At 42.7% G+C, this 27,323-nt stretch overlaps 1 protein-coding gene across 10 annotated transcripts in view; it reads right to left on the reverse strand.

Moving 5' to 3' along the window:
* GMEB1 (glucocorticoid modulatory element binding protein 1) overlaps positions 1-24,816 on the reverse strand; it is a 34,457-nt gene extending 9,641 nt beyond the window's left edge. Inside the window, exons 1-8 of one of the 10 annotated variants that reach the window (XM_064589652.1) lie at positions 24,672-24,816; positions 16,709-16,865; positions 10,434-10,546; positions 9,609-9,733; positions 8,481-8,584; positions 5,487-5,644; positions 2,844-2,975; positions 1,396-1,533 (exon numbers count right to left, since the gene is read on the reverse strand). In XM_064589652.1, the coding sequence (XP_064445722.1) occupies positions 1,396-1,533; positions 2,844-2,975; positions 5,487-5,644; positions 8,481-8,584; positions 9,609-9,733; positions 10,434-10,546; positions 16,709-16,836 (898 nt within the window). In that variant the 5' untranslated portion in view covers positions 16,837-16,865; positions 24,672-24,816. Of the gene's footprint in view, positions 1-1,395; positions 1,534-2,843; positions 2,976-5,486; positions 5,645-8,480; positions 8,585-9,608; positions 9,734-10,433; positions 10,547-16,708; positions 16,866-19,307; positions 21,129-23,507; positions 23,779-23,876; positions 24,076-24,330; positions 24,464-24,666 lie in introns of those variants that run through there. The other 9 variants (XM_064589654.1, XM_064589651.1, XM_045898282.3 and 6 more) reach the window with 9 other exon arrangements.
* Positions 24,817-27,323: the final 2,507 nt, after the last annotated feature.

A 27,323-nucleotide genomic window follows, 5' to 3' on the forward strand; every position in this document is an offset into this window, starting at 1 on the left:
TAAGTAAATAAAATCTTAAAAAAAAAAACAAAACTAAATAAACTGTCCTCTTTATTCCTCTCCAACCTTATATCACCTATCACTCTCCTATACCCTAATACACTGTGGCTGCCTCAGAGCTTCTATAATTCTTTGAACCTATGAGGCCCATTGCAACATCAAGATTTTTGTTCCTTCCGCCTGAAATGTTCCTTCTCCCAGCTCACCACATGGCTAGCTTCTTTAATTCAGGTCTCTGCTTAAATGCCACCTCCTTAGGGAGGCCTTCCTTGATCATCCTATCTAAAAGAGTCATCCTTGGGCGCCTGGGTGGCTCAGTCGTTAAGCGTCTGCCTTCGGCTCAGGTCATGATCCCAGGGTCCTGGGATCGAGTCCCACATCGGGCTCCCTGCTCGGCAGGAAGCCTGCTTCTCGCTCTCCCACTCCCCCTGCTTGTGTTCCTGCTCTCGCTATCTCTCTCTCTGTCAAATAAATAAATAAATAAATCTTTAAAAAAATAATAATAATAAAAAAAATAAAAGAGTCATCCTTGCTTTCTATATTATTTGCCTGTTTTTTCCTTCAAGAATATAAAAAAAAGATTCTACTATAAAGTTTAAGGGTATTTATATAATGTATGAATTATAAAGAGGTAATAAGACACAACAAATCTAGGAACTCACACACAAGCTTATGAGATATTATTATGACTTGTCTTTTTTTTTAAGATTTTATTTATTTATTTGATACAGAGAGACACAGCAAGAGAAGGAATACAAGCAGCGGGGAGGGAGAAGCAGGCTTCCTGCAAAGCAGGGAGCCTGATGTGGGGCTCGATCCCAGGACGCTGGGATCATGACCTGAGCTGAAGGCAGATGCTTATTATTAAACTCTACCCCCATCGTGGAGCTCAAACTCTGACCCCAAGATTAAGAGTCACATGCTCCACCGACTGAGCTAGCCAGAAACCCATCATCACAACCCTTTTGTATCAGATGATTAGAACATCCTTTTACATTATGCACAGCAGCAAGTACCCCATGGGTATTCAGAAACAGCTGTAAGTGCACACAATAGTTCTGGAAACCTTAAACTGATAGAATATGAGACTTGTCTAAAACCAGGTAACTTTCTCCAATTTTCAGACTCTATCTATCTATATGTAATAGAGAGAGAGCCTGCTTTCTGGCACCATTTATAAAGGCAAAAATTACCTGTGGAAAAGCATGACCAGACCTGAGTTCAAAACTTTATTATGAACTATGGACACGTAACTTTTATAAGCCTTAGTTTCCTAATCTGTAAAATGGGGAAAATAATACTTATACCCCAGTGTTTTCATGACACTAACAGGATCTGCCTACAGTTGTTAGTGTTCAGTAAAATAACCACTGTTGTTAAAATTAGTGCACTTACCTGTGACCTGGAAGGGAGCCTGAATGAGCCGCTGCTGAACTCCCCTGAGTAGCTCCTCTATTTCCTTCTGTATATTGCAGACAACCTCTTCCATCAGCCCTACATCAGCTATTCCTTTCCAGAACATCAAAGTGTCCTCTGACACAAGAGGGATAAGACAGAAGATAAACAAGGGATGCTACACATACTTAGGCAAATCTCTACAAGTTAAACTCAAAATTATTTCAATTTGAAATGATTTCTTGTTGGGCCATTTCTGGGAAAAAGGAAGAAGTTTTTGGAATATTAGCTGCCCTCCTGAGTTGGTACCCAATTATTTGCCCTCTTGAGCAACATAGGGACTTGAGATAATTGCCTCAATTTGTCATGGCTCTGGCTATAGGGAGCAGGTTATCTTCCTCTAATAAAGATATTAAATAAATATTAGATATTATTTATTTAAATAATTTAATTTAAAATTAAATAGTATTTAATATCTTAAAAGTTAAATAATAAAGATATTAAATTAAAGATATACAGGCGAGCCTTGTACAACATGGTGTGAACTGTGAGGGTCCACTTACATACAGATCTTTTTCAATAACTACAGTACAGTGATGTACTGTATTTTTTAAATTAAAAAAATTTTTTCTTATGATTTTCTTAATAACATTTTCTTTTCTCTAGTTTATTGTAAGAATACAGTATATAATACATATAATATATAAAATATGTTAATCGACTATGTTATTGATAAGGCTTATAGTTAAGTTGGGGGGGGCAGGGGAGTCAAGTTACACAGGGGTTTTCCCCTGCACAGGAGGTTGGTGCCCCAAACCGTCACGTTGTTCAAGGGTCAACTATACTCCCTCTAGTCCTATACTTACAAAATAAAATAAAACAGCTGAATAGGTGGGATGATAAGCTCTCTGAGGGCAGAGGCTTTGTCTTTTCATCTATGTTGGCAACAGTTCCAACTAAAAATAGGCAGCAATAAATATTTTTCAAGTGAATTAATGAATGGAGGATGATGTGAAACCCCCCCGGTCCCCTCTAAGTGAATCATCATTAGTCACCATCCTCTACACCACCTGCTACCTAATTTTTCCTTCTAACATCTTGCAGCCTGGTTTATCTAAGAAACGTTCCAAAGTTGGGGGCAGTTTGACAGAATGAAAAGCACTGACTACAGAGTCAAACGGCTGAATTCGGCTCTGACATTATTGGCTGTGTGGCTGGTCTGAGGCAAGCTGCTGCATCTTTTTGAATCTCAATTTCTTCCTATGTAAAATGTGACTGTGCATGGCTGTTGTTGCATGGATGAAAATAAAATGTTTGCAGCTACAATTATTATTAACATGCATGAGAAAAACCAGCAAAAGTAATTAAGAGACCTTCTGTGTCTATAATCATAACAGTGAGAAGGGTCACAAGACCCTGCAAGATATCTGAGCCTCATAGAAAAGTACCTGAAATTTCCTCTGAGTCTTTCTTCACACCCTCCTCTGTAGCCATGGTGACAGCAGCAGTGAGAGCGGAGTTCCATTCCAGCCCTGCCTCTTCCATGCTCTCTTCTGAGATGGCAATCTGTGTGATGCTACCTAAAAGCGGTCCATTAGAGGTAAAGCTGGTGAATTCCATGAAAAAGTCATAGCTATCCTTTATCTCATACAGCCAAAGAGACCCTGTTATTTTAAGGTCCATATAGTAAAAACTAGAATCCTTGGTAAGCCAGGATGAATACTGGATTTTCTAAAGAAAACCTGCCTTTCAAAAGAAAATGCTTTCTTCTTACTCTGAATAGAAAGGGAAAGATAACTTATAAAATCACAAAAAAGCAATCTGCTTCCTAAGCAGGTATGTTTTTTAAAAAGACTGAAGGTGAGCATGATTGCTGGGGTATCTGCCCCAGACTTAGTGAGGAGGACCTGAAATAATTTAAGAGAAAAGTATGGTGCTTAGCCAAGAGCCCTACTAAAAGCATATTTGATACTAACCATCTAGAATATCAGAAGTTGCTATAGCTTATTTATCAGGCTATGTAAGAGAAAGCAAGAGAAATGAGACCAAAAAAATCAGATAAGAAGAGATCCATGAATAGCAGATTCACAGAGGAAAAGAACATTTGCTATTAACATTGTATATTAAGATTTGATTTGATTTTTTTTAAGTAATCTTTCCACCCAACATGGGGCTCAAACTCACGACCCCGAGATCAGAAGTCACATGCTCTTTGTCTGAACCAGCCAGGAACCCCTCGTATATTAAGATTTTAAACAGGGGCGCCTGGGTGGCTCAGTTGGTTAAGCGTCTGCCTTTGGCTCAGGTCACGATCCCAGGGTCCTGGGATTGAGTCCCACATTGGGCTCCCTGCTCAGCAGAAAGCCTGCTTCTCCCTCTGCCTCTGCCTGCCAGTCCCCCTGCTGTGCTCTCTCTCTCTCTGTCAAATAAATAAAATCTTTGGCGGGGGGGCGGGGAAGATCCTAAACAAAGAAAATGGAGAAAAATCAAACTGTTATAGACAAGTATGGACTCCACATGCTGGAGGATATTAATAATCAAGCAAAAAAGTAATATTGATATGGATAATCAACTAAAGGAGTTTTGGCCAAATAAAAAGTAAATAATTTTATAGCATTTTTTCCTTTTCAAGTGAAAGACTCACATGACCAAAAACCAAAAATTCAAACTGCTAGATATTTTATACTTTCCTGAAGGGAACTTAGGTTCTAAGAGATTTGACTTCTACTTACCCAGTGGTTACTCACAGAATAGTAGGGCTAACCAAAAGAAACCTTGAGAGGTCATTTTTAAAACATGGTACTTCCCTTACATCCATTAGTATCCTTGTAATTCTGTCAGGCATATTTTTAAGTCTTCTGGAAGTAGTTGAGACAAGAATCTTAACTGGACTAACTGAATCTTTTTTTTTTTTTAATTCTGTTTGTTTAAGTAATCTCTACACCCAGTGTGGGGCTTGAACTCATGACCTCAAGATCAAGAGCCACATGCTCTTCCGACTGAGCCAGCCAGGTTCCCCTGGACTAACTGAATCCTTAATAATCATCTCACCTGGCTCCATCTTTCCTAGAGAAGAGCAAAGAGCTCTAGTCCAGAGGTCAACAATACAAGTTAAGCATATGCCCATCCTTCCTCATTGGTGAGGAAGCCTCAACTTGGTTATGTGGATCCCTTCCAGGCAGGGCTCTTTGATCCTTACAGCGGCCAGTCCAGCCAACCATACATTATCTTTGGTACATCTCAGCTCAACAGTTGAAAACCATTCACCATTCTACTTCCTGCCTGACCACCAGTAGAGCAAAGGATTTTTCAAAACAATCTAATTTCAAAGATATGCCAAGTGGCACCAAAGTGAGACCACTGAATAAACATAATAACCACTGACTCTTCTTTCTTTCTTTCTCTTTCTTTCATTCCTTCCCTTTCTTCTTTCCTTTCCTTTCCTTTCTTGAGAGAGAAAGACAGAGTGTGCATGGGGGGCGGGGGCAAAGGGAAAGGTGGAGAGAGAATCTTTTTTTTTTTTTAAAGATTTTATTTATTTATTTGAGAGAGAGAGAATGAGAGACAGAGAGCACAAGAGGGAAGAGGGTCAGAGGGAAAAGCAGACTCCCTGCCTAGCAGGGAGCCTGATGTGGGACTCGATCCCGGGACTCCAGGATCATGACCTGAGCCGAAGGCAGTCGCTTAACCAACTGAGCCACCCAGGCGCCCTGGAGAGACAATCTTAAGCAGACTCCACACCCAGCATGGGGCCTGACGTTGGGCTCGATCTCACGACCCTGAGAGGGTGACCTGAGTCGAAATCAAGAGTGGGACGCTTAACTGAGTGAGCCACCCAGGCGCCCCTGAACCATCTTTCTAATGTTTCTCATGCATACTTAGAAAGAAACAAGGAAGGAGGTATGGCCAATAGGAATCATCTGGGAGAAAACAAAGATCTGTTTCTAAAGTACGGAATCGCACCCAAGATTAGCATACCTTACAGGGACATCAATGCTCATGAGAATTAAAATTAAGAAACACAAAAGAGAAGTAAGGGGAAAAGTGTTACTAAAAAACACTGGTTTTTCAGGTGGTTTCCTACCCCCTACCATCGGCCGAAGTGGGTGTCTGCACCACACTTGTCTGCTGTCCTGGCACTGGAGCTCTTGCACTGCTGATCAGAAGATCAAATTTGGTGCTTCTGCAGGTATTGGAGCAAACCTTGTCATGTTGGTAAAAATCAATCTGTCCAGAGTCCATCATTTTCCTGTGTAAAGGGAGACAAGAAGTACCAGTTCAGCTTGCACTACATCTAGATGGAACTAGGCCTCTGGGACAAACAGAAACAAAGTTGCTGTATCTACTCCATAGATTAGTGAAACCTAATAGCATTTAAAGTCATTAGGTTGCAAAAGTTCTAACTGGGATTACAAAATTTTCATTGGCCCTGCCCACATTTACAAGTACTCCTATTCCCTCCTCAGTCTGCTCATTATGAGTATACTCTCATTTCCCGTTATCACCAAGCTTTAGCTAGGGATATACTCCTGACAACATGAGTATCCCCATAGAATCTCATTGAAACTAAACCCAAAAGGGGTAAAGACTAGTTCATATATCCCAGCACAACTGAGAAATGCTATAGGGAATAAGAATTTTATGATGAGATTCTGATGTATTAGTATTCCTAGACCAGCAAGATCTGTTGCCACTTTTGGAGACATAAAACTTCAGCACATTTCTTTCCTTAAAAAAAAAAAAAAAAGGATAACAACTCTCCTATAAATACAGTGCAAAGTTGATTATACTAAACCCCCACTATAAAATGCCCTTATAACTGGATTCACAAGACATTGTTATTACAGGCCATAAGCAAAATCATGGGGTATTTTAATTATAGTAAACTCTATGTTATAACGTTACTTGGCTTTCACTAAAGATCTTTTAGGCATTCTGATTCCTTCTTACATTTGAGGAAAGTTGGCATGTGCTTGTTTTTCTGGGCAAAAAGGACAGGCCAAGAACAACGATAATGGAAGTTAAAAGTATTCCTTCCCAATTTTATTTAACTACTGATTTCTGCATACAAATCATCTGGAATAATTTCTTTTTTTAAATGTGTCTCTCTATTAAAATAATATGTGAAGAAAAAATTAATATTTTCTGTGGAAAATACAGAAAACTATAAAGAAAACAACTGCTTTTTAAAAAATCCAACAGGGGCGCCTGGGTGGCTCACTCGTTAAGTGTCTGCCTTCGACTTAGGTCATGATCCCAGGGTCCTGGGATTGAGTCCCGCAACAGGCTCCCTGCTCTGCGGAAGCCTGCTTCTCCCTCTTCCACTCCCCCTGCTTGTGTTCCCTCTCTCGCTGTCTCTGTCTCTCTGTCAAATAAATAAATAAAATCTTAAAATAAAATAAAAAATAAAAAATCCAACAACACAAAGATAACATTAACATTTTGGGATATTTTCTTCTATTAAATTTTGTGTACATATGTGTGTGTTTGTTTTTTACACAACTAAAATCACACTGTGTATGTGTGTGTGTGTGTGTGTGTATATACATATATTTTTTTAGTAGGCTCCACGCCCAGCACAGAGCCCAGTGCGGGGCCTGAACTCACAACCCTGAAATCAAGATCTGAGCTGAAATCAAGAGTCAGACGTTATTTATTTATTTAGTTAGTTAGTTAGTTATTATTTATTTATTTATTTATTTATCCCCCCCCCCTTGGGTTCTCCTGCTCTCTATCAAATAAATAAAATCTTAGGGGAAAAAAAACATGTTCTCACTAATCAAACTTGAAAACAACGTATTTTTTAAAAATATATTTTATTTATTTATTTGAGAGACAGAGAGCAAGCACAAATGGGAGCAGGGGCAGAGGGAGAGGGAGAAGCAGGCTCCTCACTGAGAAGGAAGCCCGATGCCCTGGGATCAGGACCTGAGCTGAATGCAGATGCTTAACTGACTCAGCCACACAGGTGCCCCTAAAGCTGACTATAATTTTCAACAATGTTGCAATAAACATCTTTATGCCTAAATCTCTACAAGCACTATAGATTTTTCTTAGGACAGATTCCTTAAAAAGCATTAAAGACAATGGGTAAGGTGTTCTTAAGGCTGTTGATACATGTTCTGTGAGGAACTTTCCATTCCTGAGCACATTTTAAAATCCATCAATAGGTGAGTGCTCAAGAAATACCAATTAATGTTAATCTTCACCAGGGCGGGGGGGGGGGGTGTGGAATTACAATAATAAGCTTGCTGCATAAAGATGGGGGTGAGGGTATTATACATTCTGAAGTTTATTTCTGTGGTACAGTGATGGCAAGGATTGCATTCACTGAGTATGATTGTTACTTATCAACAGCAGCCTCTATTTTACCAGATAATCACAGAACTTGTCAGTAGCCTACACTTCTCCGAGGTCAGCACGCTTCCTCAGCACCAGGCTTAGCCCTGCCTGTGCTTGGCGATCTCAAGTACGACTGTCATCTACTCCTGAGCTTCTCTGCTCAGAAAGGATCCTAATATCCTGACATCAGAAAAAACTTGCCCTAGATGCTGGGAAGAGTTAATTTAGATTCTTGGTTTCAGCTTGATTTTGGCTCAGGTCATGATTTCAGGGTTGTGAGATCGAGCCCCACAGCCGGCTCCACACTCCTTGCAGAGTCTGCTTAAGGTTCTCTTTCCAGGGGTGCCTGGGTGGTAAAGTTGGTTAAGCATCTGACTCTTGGTTTCAGCTCAGGTCGTGACCTCAGGATCATGAGACCAAACCCCTCAAGAGGCTCCTTCCTCAGCACAGAGTCTGGCTGAGATTCTCTCTCCCTCTGCCTCTGCCCCTCCTGCTCGTGCTCTCTCTAAAATAAACAAGTAAATCTTAAAAAAAAAAAAAAAGATGTCCTTCCCTCCCCCACCCCACACTCTCTAAAATAAATAAATAAATCTTAAAAAAAACAAAACAGAACAAAAGGTATGTGCTTGTTTTCTTTTCTTTTTTTTTTTTTAGTAATCTCTACATTCAGTGTGGGGCTCTGCGATCAAGAGTTGCATGCTCTTCCAACTGAGCCCTGGTATGTGCTTGTTATTAAAGCTCACCTGAGCATGATTCCACCCAGACGAATGGCTCTCTTCCAGTCCTTTAGGGTGGACTTGCCAGCCAGATGAACAAAATGCTTGGGGCTGATCAACTGATCATTGAACTAAAGTAAAAAGAAAAGTCCAAAATCACTCAAGGTCAGCTTAGGCAGGCCAAGAGAGACAAAAAGGTAACTCTACTTGTTATATATGAAAAAATACCCAGATGGCATCTTAAGTCATAGCCTTGTATCTTCCAACCTCCTGCCCTGCTGTGCCAGAGAAGATGATCCTTCTCTGGGCACAGTGCCCTGTCCTGATACAGAGTTACAGAAGACAGGAGGAGGATAGAGATTAATATACTGATTAGCACCTGAAATCCATTTATGCCCTAAATCAGGAATAATATGTGGGTCCAATGTTGCAAAGGCTGTTTAAATAAACTGAAGTAACCTACCCAGCCCTAATGACAAGACTCAGGATGTGGTGGAAAGAATAAGTACCATAGAAACCACTATCACTGCAGAACCTCAAAACTCTGTAATCCTTCATGATTCTAGGATGATGCCACGGATGGTGAACTACTATCTATGGGTACAGCTGTGGCTACCAATGGAGACAGAAGCTTAAGCAATTATTTCCACTTTGTGCTCTCATGAGAATTTATTTTTATCAGTAATAATTTTTAATAAACTACTATAATGCATACTTCTATAAGGCATTTTACATATATTATCTCATTTTATCTGTTAGCAACCTGACAGTATATGTGATTATTCATATTTTAACATATGAGCCTCTGAAATATTAATTTGTTCAAGGTCACCCAGTCACAGAGATGGGACTCCATTCATTCATTCAACAAACATTTATAGATAAATATGCCAAGCATCATTCTAGGTGTTGGGGATACACTGGTGAACAAGAATACAAGTTCTCAGCTCTCCTAGAACTTGTATTCTGCGTGGGACTTGAATCCAGGCCAATTTCACTCCAAAGTCCTTATTTTTTTTCTGTGACACCATAGGGACTATAGCCACAATATTGAAAACATTGATATGGTAGATAAGAGAGAACAGGCACTGAAATTATACTCTTTGAAAACAAGGAGCCCCCAAACAGGCCCCAGTAAGGAGAAAAGACAATTACCTTGACACACTTCACATTTATTCCTGGACATACAAACTTCTTCCAGAGGAGAATGGCTTTGCTCTCCCCACAAGTTATGGGGTAAGCAATTTCCATATCCTCATTTGCTTCTATAGTGCTTGCATCTGAAAATGGAAAAAATATCAGTTATTTATTGAACACTTTTCCCCAAAAGCTTAATTCAAAATCTCTAGTCTCTTGGTTCCTCTGAGTAGCTAACAGTTCACATTGGCTGGTATTGTTTTGGAGTCTTCTGGAAGAAGTTTGGCATAACAGCTCTCTTATCAAGCCCACACTATGTGCCAGACACTGTCCTATGTGCTTTCCCATGCTTAATCTTATTTAGTTCTTACAGCAATCCTGTGAGGCAATGATTGTTTCTGATGTATGTAGGTGGGACTCGGAAAGGTGAAGTGACTTTCCCAAGGACACACAGCTAAGAAGTGAGAAAGTAGGATTTAAACTCAGGTTTGTCTAACTTCAAACTTTTTTTTTCAATTTCTTTCCACCGACTGCCTTCCAATCAACACCTCGTAAGTCCTAATCAGCAACTTCCCTAATGACAGGATCAACCTTGAGGCTCTATTTCTTTGGGGAATTTTTGTAGATGAAAAATCTTTTCAGTACCCTAGCAAACTGATGTTAAATAATCAACTGATGGGCCTAGCATTTGTCAGTGGTGTCTCTAGATGCACCACCATCAAACCGATGGCTGCAGCATTGGTAGGGCACATTGCGTAAGGGGGAAAATATAAGGCACAAAAGGCAAGAAATCTCAACCAAGGAAGCTAAGGTCAAAGATACTAGAATAACAAAAAGACTTACCAATCCCTTCTTCAATTTTGTGAATTGTGTGAGTTTCTACTGCCACAACTGCCGTGTTGTTCTCGGACCCGGGTTCATAAATCCTGTTGTAAAAGTGTCCATCGATAAACAAACTACATAAATCATGAAAAAATTAATATTCACAGCATGGGGTTAAGAAATTTGTTATAATCTATCTCAAAAGGAATAAAATAAATATACTTTACAACTCTATGTTAGTGCTCTGACTAGTTCCCCATTGTACTTAAACTCCAAGCTGCCCAGGACTGCTTAGCAGCTACTACCATGGACATGAATCAACAACTTTCCTCGCCTCCAAGGAAAGTTCCTCTTGCTACTGTCTTTACATCACCACTTGTTACTGTTTCACACCAGACTTTTCCCTTCATAACTTTAAATGCTTATGACATAAAATGTTGCTTCAAGTATAAGATTAAATTATAGAATTATCCTAAGAAGACTAAAAAGTAATACTGTTGGGACAGTTCAAGATCGGGGCACCTGGGTGGCTCAGTCGGTTAAGCATCTGTCTTCTACTCAGGTCGTGATCCCAGGACCCTGGGATCAAGCCCTGAGTGGGGCTCCTTGCTCAGCAGGGAGCCTGCTTCTCCCTCTCCCTCTGCCTGCTGCTTCCCCTGCTTATGCGCGCACATGTGCTCTCTCTCTCGCTGTCAAATAAATAATAAAAATCTTAAAAAAAAAAAAAAAGACCATTGGCCATAGAAGCTGATGTCCTTTGTTGGACTCTAGATACTTTAGTCTTTTTTAGCACTTTAGCATTTTTCAAAGCATCATATAACCAAACTATTGACATGAGCAGAGCCTAGTAAAAAAAAAGAGAGAGAGAGAGAGAGACCATGCCCAAAGTAACTAGCATTAACTAGAAGTATCACTTAGGGAAAGTCTCTCTAAAATGTTTCTACCTTCTACCTGGGTGGCTTAGTGAGTTAAGCATCAGATTCTTGATTTCGGTTCAGGTCACGATCTCAGGGTCCTGAGATTGAGCCCTGTGTCACCTCTGCACTGGGTGTGGAGCCTGCTTAAGAATCTCACTCTCGGGGCGCCTGGGTGGCTCAGTCGTTAAGCGTCTGCCTTCGGCTCAGGTCATGATCCCAGGGTCCTGGGATCGAGCCCCGCATTGGGCTCCCTGCTCGGCAGGAAGCCTGCTTCTCCCTCTCCCACTCCCCCTGCTTGTGTTCCCTCTCTCACTGTCTCTCTCTCTGTCAAATAAATAAAATCTTAAAAAAAAAAAAGAATCTCTGGGGCGCCTGGGTGGCTCAGCTGGTTAAGCGACTGCCTTCGGCTCAGGTCATGATCCTGGAGTCCCTGGATCGAGTCCCGCATCGGGCTCCCTGCTCGACAGGGAGTCTGCTTCATCCTCTGACCCTATCCCCTCTCATGTGTTCTCTCTCTCAAATAAATAAATAAAATCTTTTAAAAAAAAAAGAATCTCTCACTCTCCTGTTCTCCATCCCCCCTCCGTCTCAAAAAAATTAAATAAATAAAATGTTTCTACCTTCCAAGAAATGGGCTCAGATAAAATATACTAGCAACCTTTAATTTCTATAATAAACATAATGTATTAACTATTGCATCTTTTTTTAAAAGATTTTATTCATTTATTTGAGAGAGAGAGAGAGAGCACAGAGGGAGAGGGAGAGGGAGAAGCAGACTCCCCACCGAGCAGAAAGCCCAGTGTGGGGCTCCATCCCGGGACTCCAGGATCATGACCTGAGCTGAAGGCAGTCGCTCAACCGACTGAGCCACCCAGGCGCCCCCACATCTTGTTATCTGAAAGCACTGCTTGAATAATATCCCTTGTATCACCCACCCCCAGGGTGACACCGCTAGCACAGACCTCTCCTCTGAATTTCACACCAGGATACAGTTAACTTGCTAAATGAATAAATGCATTTGGATGTCCCATAGGACTTTGTTGAATTCATTATGTCTAAAATAACCAAGTTCTCTTCCCTCTCCCAAACCACTCTTCTTATATTTCCTATCCTTGTTAATGGCACCACTAGCACTCTACAGCCTAAGACAGAAGCCTGGGAATTACATCAGATTTCTCCCTCTTCCTCCTCCTCAACTCCCACATACTCAGCCACCAAATCCTACCAGATGTATCTCCTTAACACAAGCCAGCCTCCCTGTCTCTTTTTCCACTGCTACTGCCTTAATTCAGGCTGTTATCATCTCTAGTCTGAACTAGTCTCCTTGCATCTACCTGATCTTCTATATTCCTACTGGAGTGATCACGTAAACCCCTCCTTAAAACCCTTCAAGAACCCTCTACTTATTGTTACAATAAAGCCCCCAAATCCTTAATAGGATATTTAAGTTGCTCCAAGATCTGGCCCCTGGTTTCAACTCTCCCTAAACCTCACCTTATAATCCAAGCCCTAGTCATACCAAATTATTTGTGGTTCCCAGAACTGACATCTTCTTTTATACTTTCCCTCTTCGCTCTTACTTCCCCCTTTGCCCAGAACATCCTTCTCCATCTGGTTGTTTTTTAAAGATTTTATTTATTTATTTGAGAGAGAGCATGCTAGAGAGAGAGAGAGAGTGTGCGAGAGCAAGCGCGCACACAAGCACAAGGTGGGGGCTGGGAGGGGCAGAAGGAGAGGGAGAAGCAGGAGCCCAATGCGGTGCTCGATGCGGGACTCGATCCCAGGACCCTGGGATCATGACCTGAGCCAAAGACAGACAACCGACTGAGCCACCCAGGTGCCCGTTTGTTTGTTCTTAAGATTTTATTTTATTTTTTTATTTTTTTAAGATTTTATTTATTTATTTGACAGAGAAAGACAAAGCGAGAGAGGGAACACAAACGGGGAGTGGGAGAGGGAGAAGCAGACTCCCCGCCGAGCAGGGAGCCGGATGCGGGACTCGATCCCAGGACTCCAGGATCATGACCTGAGCCGAAGGCAGTCGCCTAACCAACTGAGCCACCCAGGCGCCCATTAAGATTTTATTTTTAAGTAATCTCTACACCCAACGTGGAGCTTGAATTTACAATCCCAGGATCAAGAGTTGCACGCCCTACTGACTAAGCCAACCAGGTGCCCCTCTATTTGTTTTTTAATAAAGAGTAGCCTCTATGATGCTTTTCCGTCCACACCAATCCCTCCAGTATAATCATCTACTTCCTCCTTTGTGACCCAACTGTACTTTAGGCTTTTGTCACAACAAATATAACACTTAATATTATACGTTTGTTTAGCTGTCTGCCTCCCCTTGGGCACAGTCCAAGAGGTTCCTGACAACAGAGATTATGTCCTATTTATTTATTCAATTTTGTATGTCTAGTGTGTTGAATACTAACTAGAACATGGCAAAGTACCCAATAAGTTGTTGGTCAGTGCATGAGGATTATGATAAACATGAGAAACCACTGCTTCAAGTAAGTTCAGTAAACTCATTCTAAATTGACCAATATATGCAAAATCATTTAAAAGAAGAAATTCTTATTTATACATAATTTCAACAACCAGTAAATTGCAATTGCAGTGGGAAGTAGGGGCACAGTCTATAAACAAGGTTTTATCAAGAAAAAATTTCCTGGGGTGCCAGGGTGGGTCAGTCACTTACATGTCTGACTCCTGATTTCAGTTCAGGTCATGATCTCAGGGTCATGAGACTGAGCCCCATGTCAGGCTCCATGCTGAGTTTGCAGCCTGTTTGGGATTCTCTCTTTCTCTTCCTCTGCCCCTCCCCCCTGAACATACGCTCCCTCTCTAAATAAATAAATAAATAAATAAATAAATAAATAAATAAATAAATAAATTTAAAAATAAATAAAATACAACTAGAGAAATCGACTGAGCACTGATTGGCAGATACCTCAGAATTCAGTACCTGAAAATGTATTCACTAGCTTATATGGCAAATTCAATGTAAACAGTAGGTTGGGGAGTCAATGTTGTACAAAGATGCCTATAATCTAATCAAGCAATGAGAGGTTTCCAGAAAAAGCAATGTCATTTGGAAAATAAAAAAAGACACACACACAAAATAAGTGGAACCAATCTTCAAAATAATTAAGTCTCTAAGTAGTTGAGAAGTGTTTTCTGTCTCTAGGAGGGATAGGATAAGTGACAACTGGAGCACTTTAGGAAAGATAGAAGAAACAATGATTCCAAGAGAAAATAAAGCTGCCATGCCCCAAAGAATCTACTCTTTAATTCTTCCTCATTACCCTTCCTCAAAGGGTAATAACTGTAAGTATGTGTGTATGTAACAAATGAAGTTCCCAAAGAGGTAAATTTGAATAAACAAGCATAAACTTTTGGGGCAAATAAAAATTCTCATCACTCTATCCACTATATGTCAGTAATTATTTTTTCTTAAGATCTTATTATTTTTTTAAGTAATCTCTACACCCAACATGGGGCTCGAACTCACAACCCCAAGATCAAGTGTCACACAGTCCAACTGAGCCAGCCAGGCACCCCGTCAGTACTTTTATTAACTTTCCTTTACAGATCTTATTTTTTTTAATAGTTTTTTTTTTAAGATTATTTATTTATTTATTTGACAGAGAGAGAGAGAGAGAGAGAGCAGGAACATAAGCAGGGGGAGTGGGAGAGGGAGAAGCAGGCTTCCTGCTGAGCAGGGAGCCCGAAGTGGGGCTCGATCCCAGGACCCCGGAATCATGACCTGAGCCGAAGGCAGACGCTTAACAACTGAGCCATCTAGGTGCTGGTATGTATTTTTAAAGATTTTATTTATTTATTTAACAGACAGTGAGAGAGGCAACACAAGTAAGGGGAATGTGAGAGGGAGAAACAGACTCCCGTTGAGCAGGGAGCCCGATATGGGGCTCAATCCCAAGACCCTGGGTTCACAACCCAAGCCAAAGGCAAATGCTTAACAGCTGAGCCACCCAGGCACCCCTCCCTTACAGATCTTAAAATATTTCCTTCAATATTCAGAAATGTCAGCAAACTATGGCTATATTTTAAAAACTAAAAAGTCCTTACTTTTACAAGATACATACTAATGTCTGGGATTTGCTTCAAAAAATTCAGGAGTGGGTGGATGTAAAGATGAAATAAGACTGGCCATGTGTTTATAATTGTTGAAGTTGGGTGATGGGTCTGTACATGGGGGTTCACTATAGTATTTTTTTAAAATCTGGGGGTATATTTGAAATTTCCTATACTAAAAAGTTTAAGTTACCAAGAGAGGTTGACTGTCTTTCTCCATAAGTGTTTAAGACAAGGTATGTTACTTAGTAGATTGAGAATGGATTATGTGTTTGCCCAAGAACATTTTTTTTTTCTCTCTCTTTCTTTTTTTTAAGTAGGCTCCCTGCTGGGTGTGGAGCCCAATGTGGGGCTTAAACTCACAACCCTGAGATCAAGACCTGAGCTGAAATCAAGAGTTGGATGCTTAACCAACTGAACCACCCAGGCACCCCCTTTGTTTAAGTAATTTCTACACCCAACATGGGGCCCAAACTCACAACCCTGAGATCAAGAGTCACATGCTCCACTGAGTCAGCCAGATGCCACAAGAACATTTCTAATCTTATGAAGAATCTTTTATACATTCCTCAAGATAAAATAACTACCCCCTCCTTCTCTCTGTAGATGTCTTATTTAAACTTCAAGACCAATTAAAAAATCTTATTTCTTCTTTCAAATTCATAGTGATCCTCTGAATTCAAGCTACTTCCTAACCACGACACTCAGTACTTCTTAGATTTTGCCATGTAAGTGACCTCTTTATTTACATATATGTATTTTTGGTTTGCACAACCAGACTGCAAGCTCCATGATGGTGGGAACCATCGCTATACTTCTTCCAACACTTTGTAATACATTATAAAATAGTAGGTCATTGATATGTATTTTTTTATAAACTAAGCTTGATTAATTTGCCCATCCCTTAGGGTCCCGACCACTTCTGGCAGGAAAACTTTCGTAGTTCCCTTACCTAATCTCCTCTGACTCTAACTACACTGTCTTTCAGTAAACATGTACCAAGGCCCTGTGCTAAACAGTGTGGATCAATAAGAGGAGGGAGCCATGTAACTTACCCTCAAAGAGCTTACAGTGAAGAGGGAAAGAGACAAGGACACAGTTAACTGTTGTAATAAGTATTACGATGACGAATATAGTACACAATACTTTATAAAGATGAAAACTTAGCCAGCTCTGAGAGATTGATGGTGAATGTTCCCTTGTGCTAAGCATACAGTTATAATTTCCCCACTCTTTAAACCTCCCCAATTTTTCAGAAGATCCAAATCTCTAGTCACTTACCCTTGTTGCACAGGCTGTAACTGCAAGATCACTTGGGTTTTAGTGTCTTCAGGGTTCTCCCCTTCATTTCCTTCAGTGGGTACCACAACCACATCCCCCACTGGAACACTCACTTCTGCATTAGCCATCTTTCACATGAAGTCAGATAGCTGGGCTGCTGTCAGAAACAAGAAGCACCAGTGACTTGGTCTGTTTTGAAAAGACGGCAATCATAGGAAAGGAACACCAAGATAATTATGACTACCAATTCCAAGATCGTGGTCCTCTGAAAAGGATAGGAACTGTGGGAAGGGGCTGACCTAGGCTCTGATCTTTCCAGAAATGCCTTAGGACTCACTTGCTGATTTAGGCTTTCTTAGGATATGTGATTCACCCAGTGCTGTACTGGACCCTGGGATCATGACCTGAGCCGAAGGCAGACACTTAACCAACTGAGCCACCCAGGTGCCTTGGAGCCTGCTCTTGAAAACCAATTGTGCACATCTCTTCCCAACTCTGAGTTTAGTGACATCAAACTGTTAGCTTGAAATCAATGATGCTGGGAATATATACACCACAGAAACTGGCAAGCACTAGAGGTCAGGATATTTTTTTTTTCCTGGAGAACTGATTTACAGCACACCACTAGTTCCATCCCAAACAGTAAGCTCCTAGAAAGTAGGAATCATCTCTTTTCTTTGCAACCAGCCATTGCACCTCACCAAGTGCTCTGTCCTTTGTGAATTACTTAATAAGTGTCCACTATATGAAATAAACTGGATAGGAAGAAAAGTGATTTGCATTGTGTGGTTGTTTAATAAATACTGAATCCAACTGTATGATCTCTAGGAACTTCTTACTACCTCTTTGCCTCAGACTGAATGGAGAGATGATCTTGCCTGACATCTCCCTTGCAGACTTGTTGGGGAAACCAGTGTCCAGCACCATGTGCTCCTTGACTCTAACAAAGAATCATTCCAATTTTAATGAAAACTCTGAGGGCCCCAGGATATTCTGCAGCGGTTAGTTCTCACAGTTGCAAAGAAAGGAGTCACTTAAAAGAGTATAGGTAAGAGCACTGTGTTTACTTAGATATGTGAGATGAGGGGCGCCTGAGTGGCTCAGTTGGTTAAGCGACTGCCTTCGGCTCGGGTCATGATCCTGGAGTCCCAGGATCGAGTCCCGCATTGGGCTCCCTGCTCGGCCGGAGGCCTGCTTCTCCCTCTCCCACTCCCCCTGCTTGTGTTCCCTCTCACGCAGTCTCTCTCTCTCTGTCAATTAAATAAATAAATAAAACCTTAAAAAAAAAAAAGATATGGGAGATGATTAGGACATGCTGATAAGAGTAGGGACATGGTAGATGCATGTTTGAATATGACTGGTAGTCAGACAACTGAATCCACACCTCAGCTCTGACACAGCATCTGTTTGCATATAATATGCATACTTAAGCACGGCACTCAAGGTCTCCATCATCTGGCCCCCAAATACTTTTCCAGTTTTATCTGCAACTGTAATTCCCCAAGAACCTTAAGTGCCAGCCACACCAGCCTCTCCCTGTACTCTGAAAATACAATATGTACCTTCAGGTTTCTATACCTTTGCTATTTCTTAAGCCCAAACTCTCTTTTCCCTCATCAACTTTTCCCTCCAAGGCCCCAGTTCAAAGCCCACTCCTCCACAAAGCCCCTGCCAAACCATTTTCTTTTCTACAGTCCCCCAATACTTGGTTTGTAGCTCTCCTCTAACGATTATCACACTGTGCTTTGTATTGTAGTTAACTGAACAAACCTCTATTTCCATAACTGAACTATACTATGAGGTGCTGCTTCTTTATTTTTTCTATTTTTTCATATTTTTGGTATTTTTAATTCTATGAGGGCAGGTGTTGCTTCTTTAAAAAGCCTGTCTCCCACAGCCCTGTTCTTCATGGCACTGACACATTGGTTCAATCAATTTTTGTTTGTATTTGACCTAGTTAAAATTCCATGTATCAGACTTATGCCTTTTATGATTCTCACATTCAAACTTTTTTCCTGAATGCTATACCTCTTGTACCCAAAAGCCTCTTAAAATTTATCTTGTAGAAACCTTAAACTGAACTCATATTCTCTCATAAACCTGTTCCTGTTTCCTGCCTCTGTAAATGGCACTATCCTACACCTATTTTCTCAAGCCAAAAACTTCGGAGTTATTTTTCATCCTTCTCTTTCTAAATCCAATCAACCACCAAATCCTATCCATTCTATCATCTATATTTCTCTTTTAACCATCCCCCATTCTCCATCTGTGCTGCCACCACCATATTCTAAGCTGCCACACTGTTACCTGAATTTTTCCAGCTGCTTCTCATCAGTATGTTAATCTCTGGTCTTGCTCTCCACCCCATTATCTACAGAGCTAACAAAGTAATCTTACTGAAGGCCACAGGCCATTTCTCCATTTCAGGATCCTTCAGTGGATTCCCTTTGCTATTCAAGTGCAAGCATCTTAACAGTGCTCATAGAATCCTCCAAATCTGTCCCCTCTCCTAGCCTCATTTCTCATAGTTCTTCCTCTCATGTTGTGGGCTCCTGTTGCGGAATTTTTTCAATTTCTCAAACATGCCATATTTCCTCACCTGAGCCTTCACACTTGTTTCCTCTACCTAGAATTCTCTTTTCCTTTCTTTTTGGCTAGTCACTGCTAAACTTTTATAACTTATTTAAAACATCACTTCCTGGGATGCCTGGATGGCTCAGTCAGTACAGCATGCGACTCCTGATCTCAGGGTTATGAGTTCAAGCCCCATGTTGGGCACAGAGTTTACTTAAAAAGATAAATAAATAAAAATTTTTAAAAATCTAAAAAAATACACACACACACACATGTTCATTCACAGGGAGGCCTGTGACTTCCCTGACTAGATGTAAGCTTGTGTTCTTGCTCCCTCAGAACCTGCTGCAGCACCCCTGTCATAACCATTACCCCACTTTGTCAACCTCTCCTCACCAGACTATATCCTGGGAGAGCAAAGATTGCTTTTCTTTTTCAACAGTTCCCCTATGCTAGCTCAATACCCAGGACACAGGAGTAAGTAAATAGTGTTCAAATATCAGACTTCTATTTACAAAAATGCCTAGCTAAAACTTTCTGAGGAAATGTGGCACATAACAGGTACGTAATATATTTTTGTGCAGTGAATGACTCGCCTCGCCCTAAAAGACTTCTAGAATTTTCTACTTTTCTAAATTAGGGGATATAAATTTGTTTAGGCAGCTAGGCTAAACTTATTGTCTGTCATTATGGCCAGTTCAACAAATGTTTACTGAGTCTCTACTCCACATCAGGCACAGAGTTAGGCTTGTTAACTATGAAAAGGGACAGGGCGCCTGGGTGGCTCAGTTAGTTAAGCGACTGCCTTTGGCTCAGGTCATGATTCTGGAGTCCCGGGATCGAGTCCCGCATCGGGCTCCCTGCTTGGCAGGGAGTCTGCTTCTCCCTCTGACCTTCCTCCCTCTCATGCTCTCTGTCTCTCATTCTCTCTTTCTCAAATAAATAAATAAAATCTTTAAAAAAAAAATATGAAAAGGGACAGTATCTGCTCGTAAGGAACTAAAGAAGGAAAAGAGATGCATGACATTGTCCTGTACTAGAGAAAAAAATTAATTGTAAGATATTACAGTACACTATCTGAACTTCTGTAAATCAAAGGCTTAAAACTAGGAATAGGGGCACTTGGGTGGCTCAGTCGGTTAAGCAGCCCCCTCTTGATTTCAGCTCAGGTCATGATCTCAGGGTCCTGGGACTGAGCCCTGCAATGCTCCAAGCTCAGGGGGGAATCTGCTTCAGAATTCCCTCTCCCTCTGCCCCACCCCGCCTCAAATAAATAAATAAACCTTAAAAAAAAAAAAAAACTAGGGATAAAAAAGAGAATCAATGGACTCGTTCAGCTGGCTGCCAGCAACAGAACCAAAACAATTAGGACCTCAGAGTCTAGAAAAAGACAAAAAGGGATATGACAAAGCATACAAATGCTTCAAATCCTAGAATAATTGAACCAATAGATATCTTCAAAGCTTGAACCATAAAAATGTAGCTTGAATGAAAAGAATCACAGCTAACATTTGTTGGACACTTATTGTCAAGCACTATTCTGTTACTATTACATATTTAATGAATTCAAAAGATGTAAACTTTAGCATGTAACAAACTTATGTAATTTATTATTTACTTTTAGCATGTAACAAACTTATGTAATTTATAATTTTAAAACAGTGGTTTTCAATTTTAAAAATAGCTTAAGTAAATTAATGGGTTAGAGGAGGAGAATTAGAAGGATGCTTCTAGTTTTAACCTTCTACCCTAAGGTTGAGTCCTCTGTACAACACTCTGAATAAGTGGTTGACTAACTACTTGATTAATAGTTTCCTCAATAGGAACTCATATTTTACTCCTTAGCCCTCCCACACCTTGAAACCCAAGAGGAATGTTCTCTAACCTTCTGAGTTTATCCAAGAAGGTAATTATAATCATCCACAATATGTCTCTCAGTGTCAGTAAGAGACACAAGGTCTGATCCAACATGGCAATTCTTACATTCTTTAGAGAAGCAAGTTTAGGTTGAGTATCTCTTATTACCCTAAATACCACATTCCTAACAAGTAACCCGAAACCAGCTCTACAGACTACACTGGCTAACTGCAAGGTCATCTCTTTGAGGTGAGTATAAACTAAAAAGTAGCTCTTGTTTATAGCAACAAAAACTCCTGAGGCAAGATGACTGAGTTGCTCCTTTGGGTATTTCAGGGAAAGGGCCTGAGAGTATTCATTGTGTAATTACACAACACTCTGTAAGTCTGCGGGAACACACATAAAGGAAAGATGTCAAATTTATGTGAAAAGAATTATTTTGTAGTTATTTTCAAAGACAAAAAAGATACCTTGAAAGTAGGCACATGAATACACACATAAGCTACAAAATAACTAAATAAATGACATCTGACCTACTCTGGATTAAATTCATTTTTTTGTATTCTGACAACTAATGTTTCTTTTTGTTATTGGTTTTTGTTTTTTTTTTTAAGTAATCTCTGTGCCCAACATGAGGCTCAAACTCACGACCCCCAAATCAAGAGTCACACGCTTCATTGACTAAGCCAGCCAGGCACTCCTGAAAACTAACGTTTAAAATGAGGCAGGATTATGAGTGTCACATGACAGCAGGAACATCAAGAGTTGGTAGTTGAAAAGGAGTAAAATAGCAGATACCCTGAAGTTTTCTAACCCCAAAATGTATTTATTTATTCCATACTGTATTGTAATTTTCATAGACTGTGTAGCTTATTCTTTTTTTACTTTTTAAACATCTTATTTGACAGAGAGAGCGCACGCACGAGTGGGGGTTGGGATGGAGGGAGAGGAAGGAGACTCCCTGCTAAGCAGGGAGTCAGACCTGGGGGTGGGGAGGGCGGGAGGGGGGTGCTCAATCCCAGAACCCTGAGACCATGACCTGAGCCAAAGACAAGATGCTTAATGGACTGAGTTACCCTGGGGGGGGACCCCAACTGTGTAGTCTATTCTTAAGAAATTTCCAAGTTAGGGACACCTGGGTGGCTCAGTCCGTTAAGCAGCTGCCTTTGGCTTGGGTCATGATCCCAGGGTCCTGGGATTGAGTCCCATATTGGGCTCCCTGCTCAGCGGGGAGCCTGCTTCTCCCTCTGCCTCTGCTCCCCCTGTTTGTGCTCTCTCTCTCTGACAAATAAATAAAATAAAGTCTTTAAAAAAATTTTTTTTTCCAAGTTAAAACTTTATTATTACTTGAGGCCAAAACTTTTTTTTTTTTTTTCCATTCCTTCTCATGCATCCAGGGCACTATCAAATGTAGTAAAGCCAACAAGAAGGCTACACAGGACCGCTGTGAGGGACACAGCCAAAACAAATGAAGTTTGGGATAAGTCACATATTGGAGACTACTATATAGGTGTTCGGGGAAGCAATGAGATAAGTGTTCTTTGAAGGATCATCGCACTTGAGTCTAGGAGACTTCTGCTTAGGACAAGACCAATTCAGGGCCCAAGCTAACCCAATGAAGTTGAATACAAATTAGCTTTTTAATATGTTTGTTGAAGTAAATATGAATAAATGGTTGGCTAATGACTAATAAAAAAGTCATCAAGTCAGTAGATCTTAAGTATCCATAGTTGATAAAAGGCCGATAAATTAGGGAAGACAGTTCAAACATTTAATGAAAAAGTCCTCCAAAAGCACTCTGGTAACCATTAGCAGAGGCAAGGGAAAAGAAAAAAATCCCTCCGTGAGTCTAGAATGACCCGATCCTCCCTCTCCCTCATCCTCCAGGTTAAGGAGGAATCACATTTCTTGGTTCTCTTAAACAGACACCAAACAAGGCCCCTTCTGTGTCTGGTAGCAAGTACTTTTGAGATTTCTCTCATTTTAAGAAAATTCGGACTCCTCCTGTTCCTTGGACAGTCAAGCCTTCCCCGGATCTGTAGGTCAAGGCTTGACATGCCTAAGTCTGGTGGATCACTCTCCAAGACCCTCAGATAAGATTCTGCTGTCATCGTTCCCGCCCCTCAGGAGACACCTGGCCAATTCCCCTGTCATTTCTGAAAATAGGGGTACTCAAGCTTCTTCCCCTCAACTATCTTCTCTCCGGTCCTCAAAAACGTAACGGGTCTTCCCATCCCCTAACACACCAGATCGTCCTGTTCTCTACCTATATATCAGAAGGTACTCAATCTCTCACACCCTCACAGGTTTGCACCCTTCCCATTCCTACTTGAGGAGGCTCTGAGGCGTCTTCCTACTGCCCCCTCACCTCCGGGAAGGCAGAGGCCTGCTCACTTTCCCTGGAGCTCTTCTTCCTCGTCCCCTGCTCCCACTACCCACCGTGTCGCCACGCCTTCGGAACAGCACCTGCCTCTTTTCCCCTGGACTGAATGGCCGAGGCCTCTAACGCGCCCCTTGGGCGAAGCTTAGGCCTCCTTCCCTCAGCAGAACCCACACTTTGCTCTTGCTCCCCCGCCAAGCTTCCGAGGGTCTCCTCCCGGGCGGAAGCCAGGATTCCTTCACCTTTCGTCCCACCCCCACCCTCTCGTCCCCCCCCCCCGCCCAAGCGCAACCCAGGCCCCTCCCCAGCTCCGCGTCGACGGGCCTGCTGCTCCCCGGGCCCCGCCTCTGGGGATACCCCGGGGTCCCCGGACCCCTCCCCGGGGTCCTGGGCGTCCGGGCCTCTCAGTCCGGAGTCGCTCCGGCCCCTCCGGGCCCCTCAGCCTAGGACTTCCGGGGCCCTCGGTCTGGGGGCGTAGGGCCCCCGGGCGCCCCGCTCGCCGGCGCCCGCCGCCCTCGGCCAGGGGCCGAGCCCGGGCGGCGCGGCCGGCCGCGCTGGGGGCGGCCCGGCTGCTCGGGCGGACCCAGCGGCAGCGTCCCCCCACCCCCCCGCGGCGCCGCGACGTCCGCTCGCTCCCCGGCGGCGGCGGCGGCACGCACAGGGCGTGGGGAGGCGCCCGCGGAGGCAGCAGCCCCCCGCCCCCTGCGCGCCCGCCCGCCCTCGCCGGCCGCCGCGCGGCCCCCGCGCCCGCCCCCCCGCCCCCACCCCACCCCGCGCCCGCGCCCGCGCGCCCACCCCTCCCCCTCCTCACCGTCTCCGTCGGGCGGGCGGGCGGCGAGCGGCCAGGGCGGGCGGGCGACGGAGCATGCGCAGAGGCCGCCACGGCCGCTATTGCCACCGCCGCCGCCAGGCCGGGCTTCAACACTTCCGGCCGCCGCCACCGGCGAGCTGGCGCCTTAAAGGGGACGCGTCCCTATTGCGGGCCCCGCGGAGGATGAACCTCAGCCGGAGGGATTTGAGTGAGCCTTTACCTGAGCAAGGGTTTTCTGCTCTGGAGAGTCAGTATTGGAAAGGGCTCTGGGGACCCTAATAATTCTTCTTCCCCCACTTCACGGTAAGGAAAAAGAGGTCTAAATTAAAGACTCACCTCACCTACAATCAGGGGCAGAAGTCGGTCTCTCGACTCCTCTGGAGGACTGCCCATTTCACCTCCCCAGATCCAGTTTTATGGAGCTTACGTGTTACAGACCTTCAGAAGTTATGCCCAACTATCAATTCGGAATAAAAAATCTGGTTGAGTAGAGTCAGTAACTGGTCACGAGTCCATGAGCAAGCTGCTCGCAGTCTCTGAACCACGCGTGTTTGCCAAGCCTTGCCTGGTTGTGAGGTTATGGGTTCAAGTCTTGACTTCTTCAGGGGCGTTATTAACAGCTCCAAGCCTGTATGTCGCCTAAGGCATAAGGTTGTTGTCTTAAAAGAGATGATACTTGAAAAGTGCTTAGGAAAATTTCTGGGGCCAGTAATTGTAATTAGCAAGTATTAAGACCTTTCTATATAGCTAAGCGTTGCGGAAGATGCTTTGTCTCCTATAGTATTCCCAGGCAACCCTAACTAAGTAACTTTTTCTCACTCCTGTTTTACAGATTAAAAATAAAAACAAAGCAAACCAAAACCAAAACAAACAAAACGGGGGGGGGGGGCAAGAGAAGTTAACTAATTCCTCAAGGTCACGTAACCTGTAAATGGTAGCAATGGGCAGGATTTCAATTCAGTCCCTCTTTCTCCAGGGTCCAAGGCTATAACCGCCGAGATGGTTGCTTTCCTTATTAGGAACAAATGAGGTGGTGATGTGGGGCAGTTTTTTAAGGGGGAAGGAGAATTGCTTCCCCATCTTGCCTCCTGTGAGTCATCTCTGCTGATGTCCCCTCCACCATGAAGAGGTGACAGGAAGTCTTACAAGTTCTTGATTCAAGGACAGGCGAGGAGACCCAGGAGTCAACAATAGAACTGAATTTGGGGACTCAGGGACATTGGCCAGTCTCATCTTCCTTAAGCCTTGATTTACTCATTTGTAAAATAGAAATGATTTTCCCACTGTACCCACTCTCAGGGCTGTTTCCAGGATCAAATGAGGAGATGTAATACCCACATTAGTATCTGTTCTTATGATCAAGGACTTACACATTATCAGGTGATTTTGAATATAACAGGGGTGACTGGAGTCTTGACCTATGTGAACTGTTCCATAGCAGGACCATCAATATCTTTTGATCATGCATTGAACCCTCACTGTACATTTACCAAAAGCCTGTCCTTTCTTTCCAGAAGCTCTTGGTCCACTTTCTTCAGACATAGAATTGTAAACATACAGGATAGTACAGTGTGATAGATACTATCATAGAGATATAAACTGAGCACTGAAAAAATTCAAAGGGCTCTCCCTGGAGAATTCCTGAAAAGCTTTATTTTTTTAAAAAAAGATTTTATTTATTATTTGAGAGAGAATGAGAGACAGCATGAGAGGGAGGATGGTCAGAGGGAGAAGCAGACTCCCCGCTGAGCAGGGAGCCTGATACGGGGACTCGATCCCGGGACTCAGTCCCAGGACTCCACGATCATGACCTGAGCCAAAGGCAGTTGCTTAACCAACTGAGCCACCCAGGCGCCCCCTGAAAAGCTTTAGAAAGGAGGGGGTATTTGAGCCTGGTCTCAGGGATAAATCAAAGGGAAAATGGGTAAGAACATTCCAAAAAGTACAACATTTGCAAAGACAAAGAAGAAATGATGGGAGATGGGCTGAAGAGGGAGGCTAGAACCAAATGGTTGTCCTAAGTAGTATGGAGCTAGCCTGTAAGGGTTGAGGACCCAAGGAAGGTTTAAGTCCTCTCCATCTGCCCTGCTAATACCCAGCCCAGCCCACAGGACTTGCCTGGACCACTGCAGTTAATTTCCTAGCACTCAGCCACACTATCCACCTAACCCCCAGATGCTCTCCACCCTACACACCTAGAGGGAGAAATCTTTTGAAGAGATAAAGTCAAATGTGACTTTCCTGTGAAAAACTCTTTCAATAGCCTCCCATTGCACTTAGAATAAAACCCAGTGCCCGCCCCCCAGCACCACCACCAGGGCCACCAGGTATGATCTTCCTGCCCTCCTCTTTCTGCCCCTAACTCACTGTACTCCAAACATCCTGAGCTCCTTTGTGTGCTGGGAACCCCCTTAGGGTCTTGTCACTAGCTCCTCCCTCTACCTGGAAAGCACCTCCCGCAGGTCTTCAGAGCTCATTCTCATCCTTCGTTCCTCACAGGCCTTCCCTGGCTCCCAACCTAACATGGGGTCCCCAGCCACATTCTTTTCTATCATTGCTGCCCCCCAGTTCCATCAGGACAACTGTCATGTTCATCTGGGGGATCATTCCGGGGCAAAGACCACCTCTGAAAGAAATCCCGTTCCCATGCCCTACTTTCTCTCAATCCCCCTGCTTACTTTGATAGCAATCCCCACAATTCGAAATCCCCTATATTATTTATTTACCTATTTTGGGTAAATCTGTATCATTCACCTCTCATAGTATTAGGAGCAGAGTTTGTGCATGGCAAATGTTTGTTGACTGACTAAAGGAATGAATAATCAGAAAAATTAGAAGGTATGGACTGGGGAGGAGAAAGACCAGGAAAAGCAAGCTATGTTGGTGAGACTGCTGTGATCATCCAAGCAAGAGAGAGAGGGGGCCTCCTGCAGGGCAGAGCCAGAACACATCCTCAGGGAGCTGATGTGTTCCAGACAGTTTCAAATTGGAAC

The sequence above is a fragment of the Mirounga angustirostris genome, unplaced genomic scaffold (genome assembly GCF_029215605.1).
Source record: "Mirounga angustirostris isolate CCGP_5_RB_7025 unplaced genomic scaffold, mMirAng1.0.hap1 SCAF_4, whole genome shotgun sequence".
Lineage (NCBI taxonomy): Eukaryota > Metazoa > Chordata > Mammalia > Carnivora > Phocidae > Mirounga > Mirounga angustirostris.